The sequence below is a fragment of the Neoarius graeffei genome, chromosome 13 (assembly GCF_027579695.1).
Source record: "Neoarius graeffei isolate fNeoGra1 chromosome 13, fNeoGra1.pri, whole genome shotgun sequence".
NCBI classification, from domain to species: domain Eukaryota; kingdom Metazoa; phylum Chordata; class Actinopteri; order Siluriformes; family Ariidae; genus Neoarius; species Neoarius graeffei.
The window spans coordinates 57,437,931-57,461,299 of NC_083581.1; the positions used below are offsets into that span (position 1 = coordinate 57,437,931).

A 23,369-nucleotide genomic window follows, 5' to 3' on the forward strand; every position below is an offset into this window, starting at 1 on the left:
TAACAAGTTTCTTATCGTGTCCAGGTACCAGGGCATAGCACTAAGAATAACGTGGTTACAACGCCAGATCTGTACTGCAAAGACATCTTTAAATTCACCTTCCCAAATTTCATATCTTATGACCTGGACATCATGATCACTTTAGCAGCCAACTTTGCCTATTTGCATTCTGTGGAAAGTCTTATTTTTAGCAGAACTAGGACAACACTGTGAGCAGACACGGTTTTATCATTAATTGTGCAAGCTGGAGAACACCATCATATTTCTCACCAATTTAACATTCTCGGAGCCACTTCCCAAATACCCATGGGTATAGCAGCAACCACACTTCATACTCCCCTGACTTTCACCATTTATTTTCTACCCTTCCTGTTTTCCCTGCCATCCCTGCATGGCTCATTCCTTGTACTCATATGTCTGATGTGCTGTCCTGTCCAATCTAGCCAGTGTAGATGAACAGAGGCTGGCCACATTCCAAACAGCACAACCCCCTCACCTCTACTCCCTTTGCTTTAGCAATCATAGCACAGGCCTTGCTTCTTTGGAAGTGTTTACTCTGTTCATCACGCTCTTCATGTCTCTTCTTACGTCTACACGAGCGCACGCGCACACCTAAGGGCGGTATGACATAATACAGTTCCTTGATCACAGGACAACCTACATACCAGACCAAGAATCCTTACTCTCACTCTCCTCTTCCTGTTCAAATAAAACCCATGGGGAGGGGCAGTACTCCTCAAACCGAAACAAAAATCTTACTGCGCACGTCACAAGTATCGCTACACTCAGGAACCTGCCCTCTATTTCTCGGACTCAACCTGGTTTGGTGATGAATAGAAAATTAAACAAATTCCTGGTTTCACCAGAGAAAGAGGGAGGCTGTGACACACATCACATTATTCTGTTGGAAGAGGAATCTCTGACCTGACCCTGATACAAGCAAACACGCATTCCGATAAAAGGAAGCCTGAATAGGACACTACTGAACTCTGAACTAAAATAATTCCTGCCTGAAAGAACGTCAGGCCATAAAACACACCTTAGTCCAGGAGCCTACAACAGACCTAGTATTATCTAACAGATGAAATGAACCTCGCTCTAACACGGAGCACTTCTGGCTCAATAATAGGAAAAGAAAACAATACTGTCTGAGATGTAAGCCAGTCTCTTAAAAGCCCATTCACGATGTTATGCTGATCACTGTTACAACATGATCTCATGCTGCGTTTGGATTGATCTGAAGAAGGAGGAGATCAGCGATTTGAATCGGTGAGGTGCTTTGAATAGGACCATACTGAAAATAGCAACAGTCTCAGGTTACAATAATGTGAATATTATTAGTCCAGGAAGCAGTCAGTGTTTTTGCCCTCAAATGAAGATGAACAGAAAGTACTGAATAACTTAAAATATAAATATCTAAATAAATATCCAGCAGTAAATGCAAACCTCATCTCATCTCATTATCTCTAGCCGCTTTATCCTGTTCTACAGGGTCGCAGGCAAGCTGGAGCCTATCCCAGCTGACTACGGGCGAAAGGCAGGGTACACCCTGGACAAGTCGCCAGGTCATCACAGGGCTGACACATATGCCGCTTTTCCACTACAAACGCGGCTGAGCCGTGCCGTGCCGAGTCGAGCTGAGTCGAGCTGAGTGGGGCTGTTGGAGTTGCATTTCGACTACAACCGCGCTGAACCGTGCTGGCTGGAAGTGGGTGGACACATTGGGTGGAGTTAGCGAAAGTGGGTGGACGTCACGTGATGTCGTTAAGCAGCGCAAACAGTGACATCAGTGACAGTGGCGGAACAAGTCAGAGCCGGGCCGGGGGCGGGGCAAATGACCGGGCCCTTTATTAAAGCTTATCATAACATTATTTTAGGCTACAAAATGTCCGCAACTGCGGTGTTTACCAATTTCAACACTACCGGGTGCAACTATGTTATTTAGTACATCAAGTCCTTCAAACGAACATGTAACTCAGAAACAAAAAACATTAGGATACTGTACATGGCTCATAATAAAACATCAATAGCCTATACTGCGCACATTATTTGAAGGGCATACGAATGAGCGCTCAGAGGTTGCAACGGTGACAGGAAGAGTCAGAAATAAAAGGAGGGCGGTGCAAACCTCACTGAATGCACTGTGTTTACCAATTTCAACACTACGGGGTGCAACTATGTTATTTTGTACATTAAGTCCTTCAAACGAACATGTAACTCAGAAACAAAAAAACATTAGGCGACATACTGTACATGGCTCATAATAAAACATCAATAGCCTACTGCGCGCATTATTTGAAGGGCATACGACGAGCCTTGCGCTCCGCGAACTCGTCCACGATGCTCTGTATGTCACTGATTCAGTTATCTTTTAAGCGGTAGTCTCACGACCCGAATAGTAAACAATAAACATGGAGGACATGGAGTTGTTAGTGTTGCTGGTCTTGGTGCTGTGGCTTGTTGTCACCGACAACGCCAACAGATACTGGCAAGAGCGTATAGATGAGGCGAGGTGCATAAGGCTTCAGAAATTCTCGTAATTCATAATTATTCTCCTTCCGGGTTTGCGGTGTTTACAGATCCCAGCGTGCTCGCGGGGCGTGTGTGGGCATGTGAGGACACGCCTCCTCACCAATCAGTGCACAGGGGAGTGTCTGCTCACGCCCCCAACCTCAGTCGGCACGGTTTGGCTCGCTTCAGCCCCACTCCAAAACGGTGCGAGTTTTAGGGGCTAAGCAGGGCTGAAACGAGCTGAGTCGTGCTGGTTTTTGGTAGTCGAAACGCGAGCCGTGTCGGGCTGAAGTGAGCTGAAGCGAGCTGAAGTGAGCTGAAAAAGGGTAGTGGAAAAGGGCCAATAGATACAGACAACCATTCACACTCACACCTACGGTCAATTTAGAGTCACCAGTTAACCTAACCTGCATGTCTTTGGACTGTGGAGGAAACCGGAGCACCCGGAGGAAACCCACGCGGACACAGGGAGAACATGCAAACTCCGCACAGAAAGGCCCTCGCCGGCCACGGGGCTCGAACCCGGACCTTCTTGCTGTGAGGCAACAGCGCTAACCACTACACCACCGTGCTGCCCCTAAACGCAAAACTGTGACAATTAATGAACAACCACACCGCAAAAAATGGCATCTTAGTGAGCAGAAATACCTTGAATATAGGTCACACTTATCTATTCTTTCATATTATAAGGTTACCATAAACCAAATACAGTACAAGATTATTAAACCCATTCCTTGACTTTTTGGTGACCAAGAACCTGGAAACTGTTGATCCAACCATCCCCTATGTATGGAGACTTTTTGGGACACAGTGTATATTCAAGATGTTCTCACTTGCCAAGATGTCTGTTTTTAGCTCATCATCATCAATAAACACATTAAAATAAGTCTTTCCTGAACCACAGAGGAAAGATCTGAAAAGATGACAGTGGCTTCGTGGGTCAACACGAAGAATCTAAGCACTTCATGCTGATGACTCTCAGAAAGTCGGTCTAAAAAAAGCTCAGCTTAAATGGCGCATACATGAACTTGCATGGAACATGACGGTGTTACATAACCACCTCACACAGAGCAAGTGACTTATAGAACCATGTGTCTTTGAAAAATATGCATTCATTCATCAGTAAATACGCCATCTGCTCTGTCAGGGCCATAATAGGTCTGGAGCCCTTCCTGGGAACACTGGGCATCAGGTGGAAATAAACCCCAGATAGGACCCATCACACACATTCACACACTCATTCACACCGAAGGGCAACTTAGAGTAACCAGTCCACCTCCAGGCATGTTTTTGAGAGGAAAACAGAGAATCCAGAGGAAACCAATATGGACAAGGGATAACCTGGAAAATCTCCACACAAAGAGCAACACAATCTCTACCACAGTTCCTACCCCATGGTGCCAACCAAAACCAACTAGTACATATACATACATATATACACATATATACAAATATATATATAAAATATCTAACAATGACATGACAGAACTTGAGATACACTTTGTAAGAAATTTGCTGAGAAATCCTCATCAAGTAAAAATACCTTACATCAGTCGACAGACAACGAGTTTGTACATATAACTCACAGCATACTTATACATACTTAAAGGGGAACTGAAGGCAAATTTATCAATCACCAAAATTCTATTTCTCATTTTATAAAATGTAGGAATGCATTTTGGACAACTATTTTGTCACTGTTATAGCAAGTTATGAGTGTTTGAAATATGCTATGTAATTTATCAGTCCATATGTCAAAGCAATGGCCATAAGAGAGATTTGCTGAGACCTGTGCGAGACTTTGTAGGATGGAAGTAAAACGTACAGCGGAAATCAAAGTGACCGATATCTGCCAATGTTGTCAAAAGATGCACGCGCCCGCTTTCGAATGCTGACATAAATCAAGCCGGAAGTTTTCCATGTCCGAAATCACTCCCTACTCACTATATAGGACACTACAGTATATAGTGAGGACGCATTTTGTAGTGCTGTCCGAAACCTTAGTGAGGATTATTTACACCCTATATAGTGCACTCAAAGTATCCCACAATGCATCACGAAAAGTAGTGTACAACCAATGGTCACTAACCAAAACAATATATCCCATCATGCATTACAGTTGCGCTGAAAGAAATCAAATTAAAAGTCTCAAATTTGATTTAATAAAAGGCAGCGGCAAAGAAAGTAGTCAGTCTTGATTTAAAAAAAAAAACTGAAAGATGCAGGTACTTTGCATTGATTAATGTGGGAAATACGCCCAGTATAATATGTATATCACAAAAATACATGCGCATATTTATTATTTTGAAAACCCACCAGCTGGCTGATCTGGCACGTTTTAATTGTGCAACAGTAATGATGCAAATACCAGCGCGACGGACTGGTTTTCCATTTAACCAATGGTTTGAAATCTTATGGCATACAGTGGTGCTTGAAAGTTTGTGAACCCTTTAGAATTTTCTATATTTCTGCATAAGTATGACCTAAAACCTCATCAGATTTTCACACAAGTCCTAAAAGTAGATAAACCCAGTTGAACAAATGAGACAAAAATATTATACTTGGTCATTTATTTATTGAGGAAAATGGTCCAATATTACATATCTGTGAATGGCAAAAGTATGTGAACCTCTAGGATTAGCAGTTAATTTGAAGGTGAAATTAGAGTCAGGTGTTTTCAATCAATGGGATGACAATCAGGTGTGAGTGGGCACCCTGTTTTATTTAAAGAACAGGGATCTATCAAAGTCTGATCTTCACAACAAATGTTTGTGGAAGTGCATCATGGCACAAACAAAGGAGATTTCTGAGGACCTCAGAAAAAGCGTTGTTGATGCTCATCAGGCTGGAAAAGGTTGCAAAACCATCTCTAAAGAGTTTGGACTCCACCAATCCACAGTCAGACAGATTGTATACAAATGGAGGAAATTCAAGACCATGGTTACCCTCTCCAGGAGTGGTCGACCAACAAAGATCACTCCAAGAGCAAGGCATGTAACAGTTAGCAAGGTCACAAAGGACCCCAGGGTAACTTCTAAGCAACCGAAGGCCTCTCTCACATTGGCTAATGTTAATGTTCATGAGTCCACCATCAGGAGAACACCGAACAACAATGGTGTGCATGGCAGCGTTGCAAGGAGAAAGCCATTGCTCTCCAAAAAGAACACTGCTGCTTGTCTGCAGTTTGCTAAAGATCACATGGACAAGCCAGAAGGCTACTGGAAAAATGTTTTGTGGATGTATGAGACCAAAATAGAACTTTTTGGTTTAAATGAGAAGCGTTATGTTTGGAGAAAGGAAAACACTGCATTCCAGCATAAGAACCTTATCCCATCTGTGAAACATGGTGGTGGTGGTAATATCATGGTTTGGGCCTGTTTTGCTGCATCTGGGCCAGGACAGCTTGCCATCATCAATGGAACAATGAATTCTGAATTATACCAGCGAATTCTAAAGGAGAATGTCAGGACATCTGTCCATGAACTGAATCTCAAGAGAAGGTGGGTCGTGCAGCAAGACAACAACCCTAAGCACACAACTCGTTCTACCAAAGAATGGTTAAAGAAGAATAAAGTTCATGTTTAGGAATGGCCAAGTCAAAGTCCTGACCTTAATCCAATCAAAATGTTGTGGAAGGACCTGAAGCAAGCAGTTCATGTGAGGAAACCCACCAACATCCCAGAGTTGAAGCTGTTCTGTACGGGGGAATGGGCTAAAATTCCTCCAAGCTGGTCTGCAGGACTGATCAACAGTTACCGCAAACATTTAGTTGCAGTTATTGCTGCACAAGGGGATCACACCAGATACTGAAAGCAAAGGTTCACATACTTTTGCCACTCACAGATATGTAATATTGGATCATTTTCCTCAATAAATAAACGACCAAGTATAATATTTTTGTCTCATTTGTTTAACTGGGTTCTCTTTATCTACTTTTAGGACTTGTGTGAAAATCTGATGATGTTTTAGGTCATATTTATGCACAAATATAGAAAATTCTAAAGGGTTCACAAACTTTCAAGCACCACTGTAATCTCCATTACTGATGAAGCTGGCAAATCTCAAAATTAATCTAAATTGGAATGATATGGTGATCTGGCCGCTGTGTAAGCAATTTTCAAAATGGCGGTGCTGACACTTCATGTTTGAAGTCTCGCACAAGTCTCGTGAAGATTGCGCGGATAAGCGACGCCTACCATGGACCATACGAACTACATTCAACATGACTAAAAACCGAAAACGCAGATAAGTGTAATATAATATGCCAATACGAGTCACGATATAAAGTTAATAAAACCAAAAACGTAACTGAATAATGCATTAAGAAATAAAGCAAGTTTAAAAATGACTTCAGTTCCCCTTCAAGATGTCTAACATGACAAAAACAATGTTATAATTAGTAGAAATATGGAGGCGATTGTAGAAAATCGTGCACTGATTGGTCAAGAAATTTGAACTATTTCTCGATAAATCACCTTGAGTGACTCTGCAAAATGGCGGCCAATCGCTTTTTCACTCTATGTGAGGGAGAATTAAAATTATGATAGAAAACATTGTTCCTAAAAGCACTAAAGATGCTACAAAGTCTGGTCTAAAACTATCCAAAGGGAATTATTTTATCTATTTCAAAACAAAAAATATTTTATGTGACTCAGCATAGATAAGTGGCAAGTCTGTGCCGCGCTGTTATTACATCTGCATGCCACTATTGAAGTTTGAAATAATTTTTTTTTTAAAAATACGATTCAATTTTTTAAAAATAGAAAAATCACCTGCATATATATATATATATATATATATATATATATATATATATATATATATATATATATATAAACACAATTATACGCCTCAGACTTCGTCTCGGTCATTATTCACTTCACCTTTGGTGAATAATTGTTAATTAGCACATTATTAATATAGATGTAGCCTTAAACGAATGCAATGAAACATGATAAAGCAAGACCTGAAAGAGGACAAGGCAGAAAGGAAATGAAGTTCAGTTACACTAACCACAGTCGGCATCATGCCTCAGTATTTCACCAGATCAGCAGAAGAGCTTGAGGAAAGTAAAGTAATGAGGGATAGAAAAGGGAGGAGGAGGAGGAGAAGGCAGCTCATTTCCTCCACTCATTTAAGAACTAATTAAAAAAAACTGACAGGAGGTCTGCAGATCAGAGGAGGAGGTGATTTGTCATTCGTTCTATTTTAGCTTTTTCATGTTAGAGTTGAATACATGTTGAACAACTCTCTCCTCATTAAATGCAAATTATATGCACTGACATTTTCACAATTTTGGTTGGTCACCACCCATTTACACCATGGTACACTTTTTTTTTTTTTATATACGAAAACGTGACCCGAACAAAGCCCAACAGGCTTTTCTCGACAGATGAAAGCCATTTTAATCCTTATTTCGAATATATAAATCCAATAACAAATTATTGGGTCAACACCCTGGTTAGTATTGTATAGATTACATAACTGGCATAGCTCCCACGAGTACACGCTATTGTCATATCTTTTCACTTCTAATGCCAACCAACACTAACAGCTCATTCCTATAGAAGGGACTTGGATCAAAATATTTTCACACAACACTCCCTTGCTGTACCAGAAATACGCTTATGCCAGCTAAAACTGGAGCAGGGTGCTGAAACTACTGCCATATTCTGAGTAATTGTGGGATCAGAACATGAATGTAAACATAATGATGAGTCACAGAGAGACCAGAGAACAGGACATGTTATCAGTGAAAACAAGCCTATAGACTCGCACACCACCACACCTTAACCAAACAAAGCATCCATGACTGTGCATGATAATGACTTTCCAGTGTGTGCCTAGTATGCGATTGGTAAGGTTTGTGCATCGTCATGGTATTTAACCTAGCATGCTCTGCTGCTCCCATCAGCCCTGAAGAATCCCCCGTCGCTAAGAGCAAAGAGGCACAGGCCTCTTTACTGCTCCCATGGCGACAGGTAAACAGGCGCGGGACTGGTGGCATTGCAGCCGTCTGTGCATTGTGCTAAAGAAAGTGAGTGTGTATGGAGGGCGGGGGGTGGCACACAAGGACAATGCAAACTAAACCGCTGAGTGGTTTGACATAAGAATATCATTAGTGCAGTCCCGCATACCAGCATGAAAGACTTGGCACACTGACTTTATTTCAGGCCACTTCTTTATGCAAAATGTTTCCTAGTGAATAAAGATTAAGAGGAGAAAACACACACGCACCCACACCACAGGCGAACTGAAACATCTCTAAAACAATCTTCAAACCCACAGATTACCACCACGTTAATAAACAACAGACTACATGAATTGCACAACACTGGAGCTTAGGGCATTGTAATCAGATCTAATTATAATCTGTAAATAATTTCCCCTCAGTGGAACTTTATGAACAAAAAAAGGACTGTTACACATTTACAGACTAATTATGAAACGTTAATTTCATCACCTCATAGACGACCAACATAGAAACCGCACACAGGTGGTGAAGTGTGCAGTTTAGCATTACATTAGGAACTCAAGAGTCAGTTAGAAAGTGAGATTCACGATACTGACTAGGAACAGTGTGTTGTGGTTTGTGGGGTTTCTTCACTACCTCGTTTGAACTTTTTTCCCTCAGCTTTGATTCGACAGCAAAGTGTCAAGGTAAACGGTGGCTACTTTGAAGAATCTAAAATATAAAACATTTTTAAAACACTTCTGTGTTGCCCACGTAATTCTAGATGCTATTTCATAGTTTTGCTGTCTTCAGTATTGCTCTACAATGTAGAAAATGGTCAAAATACAGAAAAACCTTTGAACGAGTAGGGGTGTCCAAACTTTTGACTGGTACAGTATGTACTTCAAATCACTTCATTTACTTCCTTTACAGATTCACTTTGCACTGCGGAATCATCTATCTAGTGCATCAACAACCTCCATATATACAGGACCTTGTAGTTCAAAGTCTTTAGTACCTTATAATTTTTATTGTGTGTATTGCTAAAGTTTTATTGTGTGCGTGTGTGTGTGTGCGTGTGTGTGTCATATTAGCTAATGAATACCCAATTTAATTCAGGATCAGTAAAGTCGGTCTCTCTGGAACAGCTTTTCCAGCTAGTTAAAGTGCCTTCCACAATTATTGGCACCCCTTGTAAGATTAATTTAAAAAACAAAGGTGGTTAAGAAAAATCCACTTTTTGGCGAAGTTACTTCGTCTCAATCATTTTCAACAACAAAAAGTCACTATTATTGTCACCCCTGCATTTAATACTCTATATAACCTCCCTTTGCCAGTAAAGCAGCACTGAGTCTCCTATAAAACATTTTATAAGGTTGGAGATACAGAGCAGGGCATCAGAGACCATTCTTCTTTACAGACTCTCTACAGATCGTCCAGGGTCTGAGGCCCTCTCTTGTGCTCTCTCCTCTTCAGCTCACCCCACAGGTCTTCAATGAGGTTCAGTTTCAGGGGACTGAGATGGCCAGGGCAGAAGCTTGATTGTGATCAGATAACCATTTTTGTGTTGATTTGGACATATACTTTGGATCATTATCCTGTTGGAAGATCCAGTGACGGTCTAGTTTGGGTTTCCTGGCAGAGGCAGCCAGATTCTGATTTAAAATGTCTTGGTATTTCATGGAGTCCATGATGCCATGTACCCTAACAAGGTTTCCAGGGCCTTTGGAGGAAAAACAGCCCCGAAACATCACAGACCTCCCATCATGTTTTACAGTTGGGATCAGGTTCTTTTCATTATAGCCATCCTTCTTTTTACACCAAACCCACCTTGAGTGTTTATTGCCAAAAAGCTCCATTTTTGTTACATCAGACCATAGAACACGGTTCCAGTCAAAATTGTAGTAGCCTTTTACAAACTTCAGGTGCTTATGTTTGTGGTTAACTGACAGAAAATACTTTTTCTGGCATACCTTCAAAATAATCTGTTGGCATGAAGTTTGCGTCTGATGATGGTTTTGAAAACCCGAAGATTTTACCTTTTCTTCTAATTCACCAAAGGTGATCCTCTGGGATTTTTTTTTTGGCCTCTCTTACCATCCTTCTCACCGTACATGGAGGCAAAATAAACGTGGGTCCTCTTCCAGGCAAGTTTGTAACAGTTCCAGTTGGTGTCCACTTTATTTTTGCTCCAACAGTAGAAATGGGCATTTTCAGGCAAGGTTTTTTTTTTTTTTTTAAAACACCATTCCCTGACTTATGAAGGTCACTACACTTCTCCCTCATTTGGTTTATATGTGTTCTCTTATCTTTCCCATGTTGATGGATGACTAAGGGAATTTGGGCTCTGCGTCACCTCATATTTGTCACCCAGTTAATCAGGAAGTCATGAATTACAGCTTGAAAGTGCCAACACATTCCAGTCAACTCAAAACATGTACAATTTAAAAAGGAAACATGCTTCAGTTACCTTGTATTAACTATAATTTCCAAGGGTGACAATAATAGTGGCACGTGTTTTTGTTGAAAATAATTATTTCTTGATGAGGGATTTGTATTTTGCGCTCTGAATAAACGCATTTCAATGAAATATTGAATTTTTCTCTTTTTTTTTCAGCATGCGATGAAGCTACTTCAACAAAAGGTGGATTTTTTCTAACTTTATAAGGAGTGCCAATAATTGTGAAGGGCACTGTAGCTAGAAAAGAGTACAAATATCAGCCCTCAGTGGCCCTTATATTGAAACCAGGCACCTAGATACTTGCTGAATAGAAGTGTTATGATCAACTTGTGAAAAGGTTTCACTTAATTCAGTAATGTGATCAAATTGTAATAATCTAACCTCTAAATCTAGTCTACTTGTAATAAGCTAACCTTTCCATTATATTTTCAGTTACAGTTACATCTTGCACTGATCTACACCCTAAAGAACTTTGCGGGATGTGGGGGTGAGGGGATTATGGAGCAGCCAGAATGACCAACTGAGGTGACAATAGTATAACAGAATCAGAAAGAAGCACACTAATGGTGCTTTCACATACAGTGCTTAGTGTGTTTGAATCCAACTCTGGTACGTTTACCTCTTTGGTGCGGTTTTGTCAGGAAAGGTGAGAGCACAACAATCCAAAAGACTCAAATGACAGACAACTGCTCCGATACAAAAGTTGTCTCAGTCCGGTTTCAATCGAACTCTAGATTATTTGTCTGGAGTGAGAAAGATATTCTGAATCGACCCAACTGTACAAACTGAACCAAATGTGCTGCATAGTTTAGGCTGCTGGAAACGTTTTTCTGTAGATGTGAGCTGCGAAACTAAGCTGTGAGACACAAACTGAATCAAAGGACAGCTGAAGTGCTAAGACAATGCCATGTGTTCTGGAGATTTGGACTGACAAACAAAAAGAGAAAATAAACAGTAGATGCAACATACAACACGTTTAACTGTTTATTGACAATTATCTAGCAATTTGTTGAGCTCCATGTCCTCTGTGCTCTGGTAATTATCATTTCTGTGCACAGTTGGTAAAGCTTTATTTACCTTTTTCCGACCAATTAAGGGCCCGGTCCCACAACACTAATAACAAGAACTACACCTATAACTACAACTATGACTGTACCTATGCCTGAATTTAGTTCCAGCCTGGAGCAGTCACACCACAACTATAATATCGGTTGGTCCTGATACTCAGGGAAATAAATGCATGCAACTTAGGAATAGTCATGGAAGGTTTTTTCCAAGTAGTAGCACATTATTCCAGGTCATACTGTACAGCTGGGACTTCAAAACAACCCATGTACATACTCTGGTGGTTGACAAAATACGCACAGATCACAGACTACAAATTATAGAAATACAACAAAAAAAAGGAAACAAAATACGGAGTGGTTACAGATTTTAATACGGATGAATCACGGATGCTAATAATTTATGGATTGCTCATGGACGTTTCAATGTATTACGGATTGGTTACTGATTTCATACAGATGATGCATAACGGATAAAAAATTAAGAAGTCTAAAACAAATGTTTGGACTGCCGAAGTTAATAATTAAAATACATTACCTGCATTTATATTTTTACTTTATTAATTTACTATTGCTATTTCATGGAAAATCACATATCCATGAATAAAAGATCCGCGCTTTGTATTATATTTTTTTATTTTCCGTGAATCCGTATTCGGTGACTGCATGATGCAACAAGGATGTACAAAGATGCCCAGGAAAAACATCATGTGCTCAGACATCACCACATGTAAACAATTACCTGATTAGTCAGATGTTTTATCGGATCATGTTCAGGCGTGGGGAAAAAGATAATTTTTTTTTTTTTTTATTAAAATTGCTCCAGAAGCACCCACCGATACTGATAAACCCAGGCCTGGGCTATAGGTATCGTTATTAGTCTGGTGTGACCACCAACCACAAACTGAAGGGGACCAATTTATTTATAGTTCTCGGTATTGTGGGACCAGGCCTTAATAATGGAGGAGTTAGAGGTGTGCATACGTGTGTGTGTGTGCGCGCGCGTGTGTTTTTTCAGCCCTGCATGCCCTTCAACCTGTATTTTTTTGCTATTTGGTTCATTTAATTACATACAATGAGAAAACAAACTGGATCAGTCTAATAGGTGTGAAAGCAGCCCAAGCTGTGAGCAGTTTGGCCTTATATACTGCATGGCAAGTAAATATTAATAACTGACTGAACTGAACCCAAAACCAAACAAAAAGCTTTGGAAGACAAACACAAAACCAGTCTGAACTCAAGTTATTGGCATTACCAGGATCATAAGATATTTGAGCATGTACTGGTATAATTCTCATCTACTGTCACTATGTGTATTGTTTTTTAATTCAATAAAATGCAGTGTATATTATAGACACGTCCAAAAGTTTGTAAACACCTCACCAGGACACCGCCGTGCTTTTTGAACATCCCATTCCAGATTTAGTCCCCAAATTGCTGCTATAATAACCTCCACTGTTCTGGGAAGGCTTTCCACTAGATTTTGGAGTGTGGCTATGGGGATTTGTGCTCACTCAACCACGAGAGCATCAGGTAAGGAGGCCTGGGGTGCAGTCAATGTTCTAGTTCATCCCAAAGGTGTTCAGTGGGGTTGAGGTCAAGGCTCTGTACAGGCCACTTGAGTTCTTCCATTTCAGGCTTGACAAATATCCCTTTGTGCACAGGGGCATTGCCATGCTGGTACAGGTTCGGGATCCTTAGTTCCAGTGAAGGGAAATTGTAATGCTACAGCAAAAAAAGACATCCTATACAATTGTGCGCTTCTAACTTTGTAGCAACAGTCTGAGTGTGATGCTCAGGTGTCAACATACTTTTAACCATATAGCGTATAATATGCATTTGAATATTAGCTAAATCAGATAAGCAGCTTTTCTTCTACTGGCAAAGGCTGTAATTTGAGCAATATGCACCCCATCCAAAGATTTACAACAGCAAGGGATATTGCAACACTCACACTGGTACTGAGGAAAAAAAAAAACTGATCACGAAACAAGCTTATGAAGCAATGTAGCGATTTCATTAATTTGGACATATTTGAGTAGAAAATAAAGAATAACTGCTGTTAACAAGGAATAGCTTAGTGTAGCGAGGACAGAGACTCACATACAAGCCGGTCTTGTCCTGACTTGCAACTGCCTGTCAGATTGACAGCAGGGGAGAACCGCCAAAATATTCTTTCACCAAGACTGAAAAACAGAATCCCAATAGGGTGCTTCGTCTAACTGGATTTAAAAGGCTGTGCTGCTACTTGTGGGTGGGTGCAGTCAGAGACAGAGCACAGCAGGATGCTAGCGTCAAGCGTGTAATTGAAACACAGACACATGCGGTGCTACACAGTGACCCCTGTAATCTCCTTCTGACAAAGTGGCTTAGGGTCTATTGGTCATATGGCACACAGACACAGCTTAGACTGAGTCGCCCTGATAACACAGTCACACTGGGGGCTCTGTTCTAAGGAAAATACACATTACAAAAAAAAAAAAAAGTTCCCTGCAGATACATTAACAATAATTACAGCAGAACGTAAACAACCAAAAGTACTTACCATTAATTAAGCACCATTCAAATTTCATTTAAAATGTATGGAGCCATTAAAAAAAAAAAAAAAAAAAACGTGAACAAAAAGGAAAAACTTCCATAAAAGGGAAAATAATTGACCACAGTTCTCTCAAAACAAAATTTCAAAGCGAAATTTTTCTTCATCTCCACCAGAACCATAAGGCCTTGTGATCTGATAGACAAATGGGTGTGCGAGGATTAAACTTCACAACTCCTCAGGCTTGTGTAGCAGCTAAGGCTTGTCACAACAAGAACTCCACAGAAATTAACGCAACATGTCACATTTTAAAATTCTATCAGAAAAGAAGCAAGACTAAGTTGAACTGTGAACGGACTTGAACAAGCCTGTTCTTCCCTTTAAAGCAACTATGCATTGTTAGGCTACAGACTAACTAAAATAATGTCCGAGTTTACTCCGTGGCTGCTGACACGTCAACCTGATAAAGTCATTAAACACACATCTCATCACCATACAAGTCTCTAAACATTCAGAGTTCAAGCAAATTCTTGTTACATTATGTATTTAACGATTGCTTTGCACTTAAGCAGGTCCAAAGAATGAAGCCTGGAGTTCAAAGCTCAGTTTATCCCTGAAAGAGTATAGTTTTGACCTTTGACCACCAACCCAACCCTCACCTTTTCTTTGCAGGAAGAGGCGGAGCAGAGGTGTCGCCGTGGTGATGGCCTTGTGATAGTTGTCATCGTTGTTAATTGGCAGCAGGTCTCCATGGATGTCAGCGTAGCCCACCAGCAGCTCCACGTTGGGGATTCGGTGCACATGCTGCAGAAGGCCATAGAATTCATCGAAGCGGCCTGGTTTGGAGCGGTCAAGAGAGAAGCGCCGGAATTCTGCTCCAAACTGGCATGAGATGTAGACAGACATCAGAAAACAGCATGAAGTATACACACACACACACAAGCATTTGTTTTTTTTTTTCCCCCTCCCAATCCTGACACCCTGTAGGCCAATTGGCCTGTCAGTTGCCAGCCTCTTACGAGGCTGCTTGTGTCTATCGAGAACACACTTAATCTACCGCCAGCTTGCTTGGCCTGTCGCAGCTTCACAACCATTCACACCTACGGTCAATTTAGAGCCTCCAATTAGCCTAACCTGCATGTCTTTAGACTGTGGGGGGAAACCAGAGCACCCAGAAGAAACCCACACAGACACGGGGAGAACATGCAAACTCCACACAGAAAGGCCCCCGTTGGCCACCAGGCTCGAACCCAGAACCTTCTTGCTGTGAGGAGACAGTGCTAACCACTACACCACCGTGCCGCCAAGCATATTTGTAACTATTAAATATGTAAATATACATATTTAAAATATTCAACCTGTTTAAAGATGGGTGCTAGAAAAAAATGTGCAACTTGAAGCAAGAAACACAAACGCAAGCACGTAATGAACCCATTATTCTAAATGAGTTAGGAATAAGATATGACAGGATGATCTGTTTAAGTGTTGACATCACCGCTCATGGTAATCTCCCATATGGTACACAGAAGACCACAAAGATGAGAGGTGAAACAGACTTGAATATTCCTTTGGAGTAGAAGTAAAACATGATCAGTTATTTCCTTAAATGTTCTGGTGAACATCATAGACCAGGGCCTCTAAATCCAATCATGCATGTATATGGTCATGTTGGGATTAACTACTGGGATTTATGAGCCCCAAGCAATCAGAGTTCAACCAGTTCAGGTGTTTGAGTGAGCCTATAGAAATACCGTATACAGTACCAGTCAAACGTTTGGACACACCTTCTAATTCAGTGTTTTTTCTTTATTTTTATTCATTAAAAGACACATCATGTCTTAAAGTAATGATGGAGGTAATTTCTCTTTACTTAGCTGAGCGGTTCTTAATACAACATGAATTACTACAGTCGGTGAACAGGGCTATCTACTTTCTATCTGGTATTTTACAATATATTTTTTTAAACACACTTTTGTTTACCACATAATTCCATGTGTTATTTCATACTTTTGATGTCTTCAGTATTGTTCTATAAATGTAGAAAATAATCAAAATACAGAAAAACCTATGAATGAGTAGGTGTATCCAAACCTTTCAATGGTACTAAAATGTTAAATGTGGGCCACAAGAAACCAAAGCTAAACAGGGAATTTGAATTCTTACATAAAATCTTAAATATATAATGCAGATTTAATTCTGTACATTAATGCGTTTACTTTTGAAATAGGAAGTCAGAGTTATAGTGTGTTGGACTGCTTGAACGATTTACACTACAGGCAACAGCATTCAAAGTACATCATAACTATGCCAAATCTAAACAAACTTCACGAGCGTAAAAGGTCTCTAGTTTGGAGAACTAGCTAAATATAGAAAACAGTTTAACAAGAACCTTTTTCAGTTGTGGAGGATTTCCCACTAACACCCTCACCTGCGCCTGTCAACTTTAAGAAAGATGATAGTGACAAGATGCCATGTGTTTTTGAAGTTATGCTGTACATTTTTGAGCTGGGGTTGGGCTGCAGGTTTATCGCCGAGAGTCATTGGACATGTCTGAGCAGTAGATACTACAATGCTTGCACTTACTCTTAGAGACAGAAGCCAGAACGGTCTATAAAGATGAAATGAGATTCCTGATCAGTATGATGTAGCGACAATCCATCACTGAACAGCCCCAAACTGGCAAAACACTTTTGTGAATTGGTAAATAGTTCAAATCGCATTGCAGCAACCATGCATACATACATTCCGCCCTCTTTGAAATAAACAGTGCGCTGAACATTGCTCGTGAATAAAGGATATTCAGAAAAGGGAACAGCTTGCAGGAAGACACATAGCTAAAAACGCACCCTGTTTACTACTAGTGAATGAGCTGCTCCTGTAGAGTAAAACCCACCCCTGGGGGTGGGACGTATACATTCTATAGAGTGCTTAATTGGCTGAACAGACAACAAGTACAGAACGAGTCATCAAAATTAAAAATAAGAAAAAAAAAAAAAATCTCCAAAACTATGTTACAGCCTGGTTCACAATCATGGTTGTCTTTTTGAAGAACACCAACTAACTCCTGCAACTAGATCCCATATATGCATGCTGGAGTTTCTTAAACCTTATTTTACAGGGACACACCAGCCCGACCTACAACAGTAGTGTCTCTTACAAGTTCTTATGAATATGTTTATAAGAGTCAAATGCAAGCTCAGTTTTGACCTTGTGGTCATTTCATTTATTCTACTTTTATTATTACACTTAAATTTGACTGGTTAAATTCAGAATTGCATGTTTTAGCACTAACTAGGGGGCGGCATGGTGATGTAGTGGTTAGCACAGTCACCTCACAGCAAGAAGGTCCGGGTTCGAGCCCCGTGGCCAGCGAGGGCCTTTCTGTGCGGAGTTTGCATGTTCTCCCCATGGGTTTCCTCCAGGTGCTCTGGTTTCCCCCACAGGCCAAAGACATGCAGGTTAGGTTAACTGGTGACTCTAATGCCGCTTTTCCACTACCAACGCGGCTGAGTTGGGCTGAGCCGTGCCGTGCCGAGTTGGGCTGAGTCGAGCTGAGTGGGGCTGTTGGGGTTGCATTTCGACTACAACCGCACTGAACCGTGCTGGCTGGAAGTGGGTGGACACATTGGGTGGAGTTAGCGAAAGTGGGTGGACGTCACGTGATGTCGTTAGGCGGCGCAAACAGTGACATCAGTGACCTTTTAAGCGGTAGTCTCACGACCCGGATAGTAAACAATAAACATGGAGGACATGGAGTGGTTAGTGTTGCTGGTCTTGGTGCTGTGGCTTGTTGTCACCGACAACGCCAACAGATACTGGCAAGAGCGTATAGATGAGGCGAGGCGCATAAGGCTTCAGAAATTCTCGTAATTCGTAATTCTTCTTCCGGGTTTACGGTGTTTACAGATCCCAGCGTGCTCGCGGGGCGTGTGTGGACATGTGAGGATACTCCTCCTCACCAATCAGTGCACAGGGGAGTGTCTGATCACGCCCCTAGCCCCACTCGGCTCGGCTCGCTTCAGCCCTACTCCAAAACCGTGCGAGTTTTGGGTGCCAAGTAAAGCTGAAGCGAGCGGAGTCGTGCTACTCTGAGGTAGTCGAAACGCGAGCCGTGTTGGGCTGAAGTGAGCTGAAAAAGGGTAGTGGAAAAGGGCCATATATTGACCGTAGGTGCGAATGGTTGTCTGTGTCTATGTGTCAGCCCTGTGATGACCTGGCGACTTGTCCAGGGTGTACCCCGCCTCTCGCCCGTAGTCAGCTGGGATAGGCTCCAGCTTGCCTGCGACCCTGTAGAACAGGATAAAGCGGCTAGAGATAATGAGATGAGCACTAACTCGGTTTTACTTTGGGATGTATACTTTCATTCACAATGGAAACATATTTAAGTGCAAATTAGATTTTATTGTAAACCAAGTGCTTCAGAGAGTATCCTTTTGTCTGTCAAAAATGTCCTCTCCAGAAACCACTCACCATATGATGAGACTGTAAATGATTGATTTTTTTTTTTAAAAGAAACTGTCTCTTTTGAAGCAGAATACTCTGTGGTTGTTGCACAGTTTAAAAAAAAACAAACAAACAGGACTTGAAACAGATGTGAGACACATTTGCAGCAGAGCTTCACATGTGGTTGAAATGTGTGTCCATCAAAAACGTCCTCTCCAGAAAACCACAAGGATCGTCACCACTTGAGTTATTACAGTTACCACCATGTACAAACATTGCTGCACAGTACTTAACCATGACATACAATTCAACAGTTTTTCCACTTTGTATTCCTTACTCTTGTGGACTATAAGAAAGTGGGTCAATTTTAGAAATACACTATACGCTGTCTTCTCACCACAAGTAACATGCCCAGTATATGATCCGCAACTCTGAAATTCTGTGCAGTTAATTTCCATCTCAAAAGGTAATTTTTGGCAGCAGAGGAACACAAAAACCTGAGGTTTCATTTTTGGACTATTGTGGACTCGAACAGTGTACCCTGATTGTGAAACAGCCCGTATATTGTTGATATGCTATAGTATTACTGTCCATAATACTAAAAACAAGGTACAATTTTTCATATTGTGACTTCAGGAGCACTTTAATGACTCACTAACTAAACAGACTTGACTAATACAGAAGTCTGCCTCATGTCTTTCTGAAGACTCACTAATCCTGTGACCTGTTTACTGCCGAATTCAGAAAGTGTAAACATACCTGGAATAGCAAATATTCAAGAGAAACTGTAGAGGAAATAAGAGTAGGGTAGTTCTTCAGTAACAATTACATTCACAGCAAAATGTGGTAACCTTTTTAGTTGTAGTACTCAAGATAATGGTACGAAAAACTTTTTACATTGTATGGGGTATCTTCTGACCCTAAAAAAAGGATGGAAAAACTGGCTGTTTAACAATGAATGCAAAATCTTTTATGAGGAAAGAAAAGTCAGTAATGGAATTACATCAGAAAAAGATGAATTTTCATTTCTAAAAATTCAAACCGAGATTTCTCTGAAGCGACATTGGTATAAGTGGAGTGATCATTTTTAAAAAGGGTTTTCACTACATTTTGCCTTGGATTCCATCCTTTAACAACATCACTGAGCTGACAAATTAAAGCAATCTTAATAATGTCATAAATTTTGGCCTCTGTATTTTGTAATACAGAAGTCTGCCTCATGTCTTTCTGAAGACTCTAACCCTGTGACCTGTTTACTGTTGAATTCAGAAAGTGTAAACATACCTGGAATAGCAAATATTCAAGAGAAACCGTAGAGAAATGAGAGTATCGTAGTTCTTCAGTAACAATTACATTCACAGCAAAATGTGGTAGTCTTTTTAGTTGTAGTACTCAAGATAATGGTACTAAATAAAATGTTTACACTGTATGGGGTATCTTCTGACCCTAAAAAAAGGATAGAAAAACTGGCTGTTTAACTCTGAATGCAAAATCTTTTACGAGGAAAGAAAAGTCAGTAATGGAATTAGTATAGGTAATCGTATGGGGCTGAGTAAAATTAAGGATTAATTTCATGAGTGATTTCGAAGTTTTGAAAATTGCCTCGAAATCACGAGTGAAATTGATCCTTAATTTTACAAGGAGCCATACGATTACTTGTTTATAATATATAGGGCCAAATTCATACTCCGGAAGCCATTCAAGTTCACAACATTTGTCATTCACGTTTTCTGAACCAATCAGGGCGCAAGACTATCTTGCACATTTGAATCAGTTTCTAAAGCATCTTTCATCATGACACGGCGACACGACATGAGGATTTACATCTTTCAGGATTGATCCCGGTTATTTCTCTGGTCTCAGATGCCGATCCAATGCTGCCTGCATTACTTTAAGAGAGTCTGGTTTGTAGTTTTCCCTCATTTTCTTTCCTCACTTCTGCATAAAACTGCGATAGCACCTTGTCTAACTCACAGCATTCGTATGCCACTAGAGAGTCATTTATTTGTCTTTCTGCGGCCCATTTCTTAAACATGGAAAGCCAAAAATTCGTACTTTTTTTGGTATTTTCATTTTCGCTTGCAGCTTTCAATTGGTTTATCATTTCTTTGTCAAATATAGCGAAACGCGGCATTGCTGAGTCAGCCATTTTGTTGACAAAATTGGCTAATTTTTGTAACCGCAACCAAGCAACGAACTAGCCAATAGCGTTTCAGAAATCTGGCCCTGTGTTAAGGAAAAAAAGCCCTCCTTGATTGACCAATCAGAATTGAGTAATTTGGCCCTATGTATTATAACATCAGAAAAAGCTGAATTTTCATTTCTAAAAATTCAAACCGAGATTCCTCTGAAGCGACATTGCTATAATTGGGGTGATGATTTTTAAACATGGCTTTCACTACATTTTGCCTTGGATTCCATCCTTTAGCAACATTACTGAGCTGACAAATTAAAGCAATCTTAATAATGTCATAAATTTTGGCCTCTGGATTTTGTAATACAGAAGTCTGCCTCATGGCTTTCTGAAGACTAACCCTATGACCTGTTTACTGTCGAATTCAGAAAGCGTAAACATACCTGGAATAGCAAATATTCAAGAGAAACCGTAGAGGAAATGAGAGTATCGTAGTTCTTCAGTAACACAATTACATTCACAGCAAAATGTGGTAGCCTTTTTAGTTGTAGTACTCAAGATAATGGTAGTAAATAAAATGTTTACACTGTATGGGGTATCTTCTGACCCTAAAAAAAAAAAAAAAAAAAAGGATAGAAAAACTGGCTGTTTAACTCTGAACGCAAAATCTTTTACGAGGAAAGAAAAGTCAGTAATGGAATTACATCAGAAAAAGCTGAATTTTCATTTCTTAAAAATTCTAACCGAGATTTCTCTGAAGTGACACTGCCATAATTGGGGTGATTATTTTTAAATATGGTTTTTCACTACATTTTGTCTTGGATTCCATCCTTTAGCAAGATCACTGAGCTGACAAATTAAAGCAATGTCATAAATTTTAGCCTCTCTGTTGAAACCTTGCCCAGTAAGTGAGCTACTTCCGGTTGGTCCTCCACAGGTGAGGACCAAACAGTTTTTCTATCCTTTTTTAGGGCGAAAAGATACCCCATCCAGTGTGAAATTTTTTATTCACAGGTCAGAACCAACACCAACTTCCGATTCAACAGCCCCAGGTGCTAAAAACAGACCTGTTTCAACCGGAGCTGTCATTAGTATATTGACAAACGTTATTTAACCGGAGTACCTGAATTTCAAAGCCAAAACATTTCTGCATAGCAGACAACAACAAACAGAATAACTATGAATAACTTTAGCCTGTAGCTTCATCATTAATAAAATAAATATCCACCCAGATACTTCAGATCAGTCAACAAAGAAACAACCAAAACAAAACAAATGTCGAGTAAGAGGAAGTGTTAGAATATTTTACAAGAAATCTTTCGCTAGCTACCTTTCCCTTAAATTAAGACAATAATTAAGTTGAAACCTGATCAGGTTTGTTAGTTATGGTGGAAGAATCCAGTCCCTAAAGATAAAAACACACACACTAAAGGCTAATGGTGGCCGCTGATGAGCCCCACTGAGACTAATCCGTGTGTGCTGTGCTGGAAGGAGTGACTAGCCGCCTGCGCACCTTGCTCTTCACCTCCACGGCGCTCAGAGATCGGTTGCTCGGCACTCGGTGGTTTTTGTTCATCTTTCGCTAAACGGAGCCCGCCGCAACACACACACACTCATTCAGACACACTCGCCCTCCCGGGGCTGCCGCACTCATCCGCCTCCTCCAACTCGACGACCAGGAGTTCCTTCTCCACGTAATCCAGGTGAACACGAGCGTCTCACTTTTTAACGTCCTCCAAGCGGAACAGCAGAGACGGTTCTGTCAATACAATGTGTTCCTCAACTCTCCTGCCCTCGTCCGTCCGCCCACTCTCTCTCTCTCTCAGGGTTGCCAGGTCTGCAGCGCAAACCAATACACTTGCGCATATTCTGGACCATCTCATTATCTCTAGCCGCTTTATCCTGTTCTACAGGGTCGCAGGCAAGCTGGAGCCTATCCCAGCTGACTACTGGCGAAAGGCAGGGTACACCCTGGACAAGTCGCCAGGTCATCACAGGGCTGACACATATGCCCCTTTTCCACCAAAGCAGTTCCAGGGCTGGTTCGGGGCCAGTGCTTAGTTTGGAACCGGGTTTTCGGTTTCCACTGACAAAGAACTGGCTCTGGGGCCAGAAAAACCGGTTCCAGGCTAGCACCAACTCTCTGCTGGGCCAGAGGAAAGAACCGCTTACCGTACCTCAGCGGGGGGTGGAGTTGTTAAGACCAACAGCAAGATCGCCATTTTTAAGCAACGAGAAGCAGCAGCTGAACAAACGCGAAGTCATCC

The 23,369-nt window shown here is 40.9% G+C and overlaps 1 protein-coding gene across 1 annotated transcript in view; it reads right to left on the reverse strand.

Annotated features, from left to right (window-relative positions):
* pard6b (par-6 partitioning defective 6 homolog beta (C. elegans)) overlaps window positions 1-22,907 on the reverse strand; it is a 43,478-nt gene extending 20,571 nt beyond the window's left edge. The window contains exons 1-2 of the mRNA XM_060938140.1: window positions 22,616-22,907; window positions 15,185-15,407 (exon numbers count right to left, since the gene is read on the reverse strand). Of these exons, the coding sequence (XP_060794123.1) occupies window positions 15,185-15,407; window positions 22,616-22,678 (286 nt within the window). The 5' untranslated portion in view covers window positions 22,679-22,907. The remainder of the gene's footprint in view (window positions 1-15,184; window positions 15,408-22,615) is intronic.
* Between the last annotated feature and the right edge of the window lie 462 nt (window positions 22,908-23,369).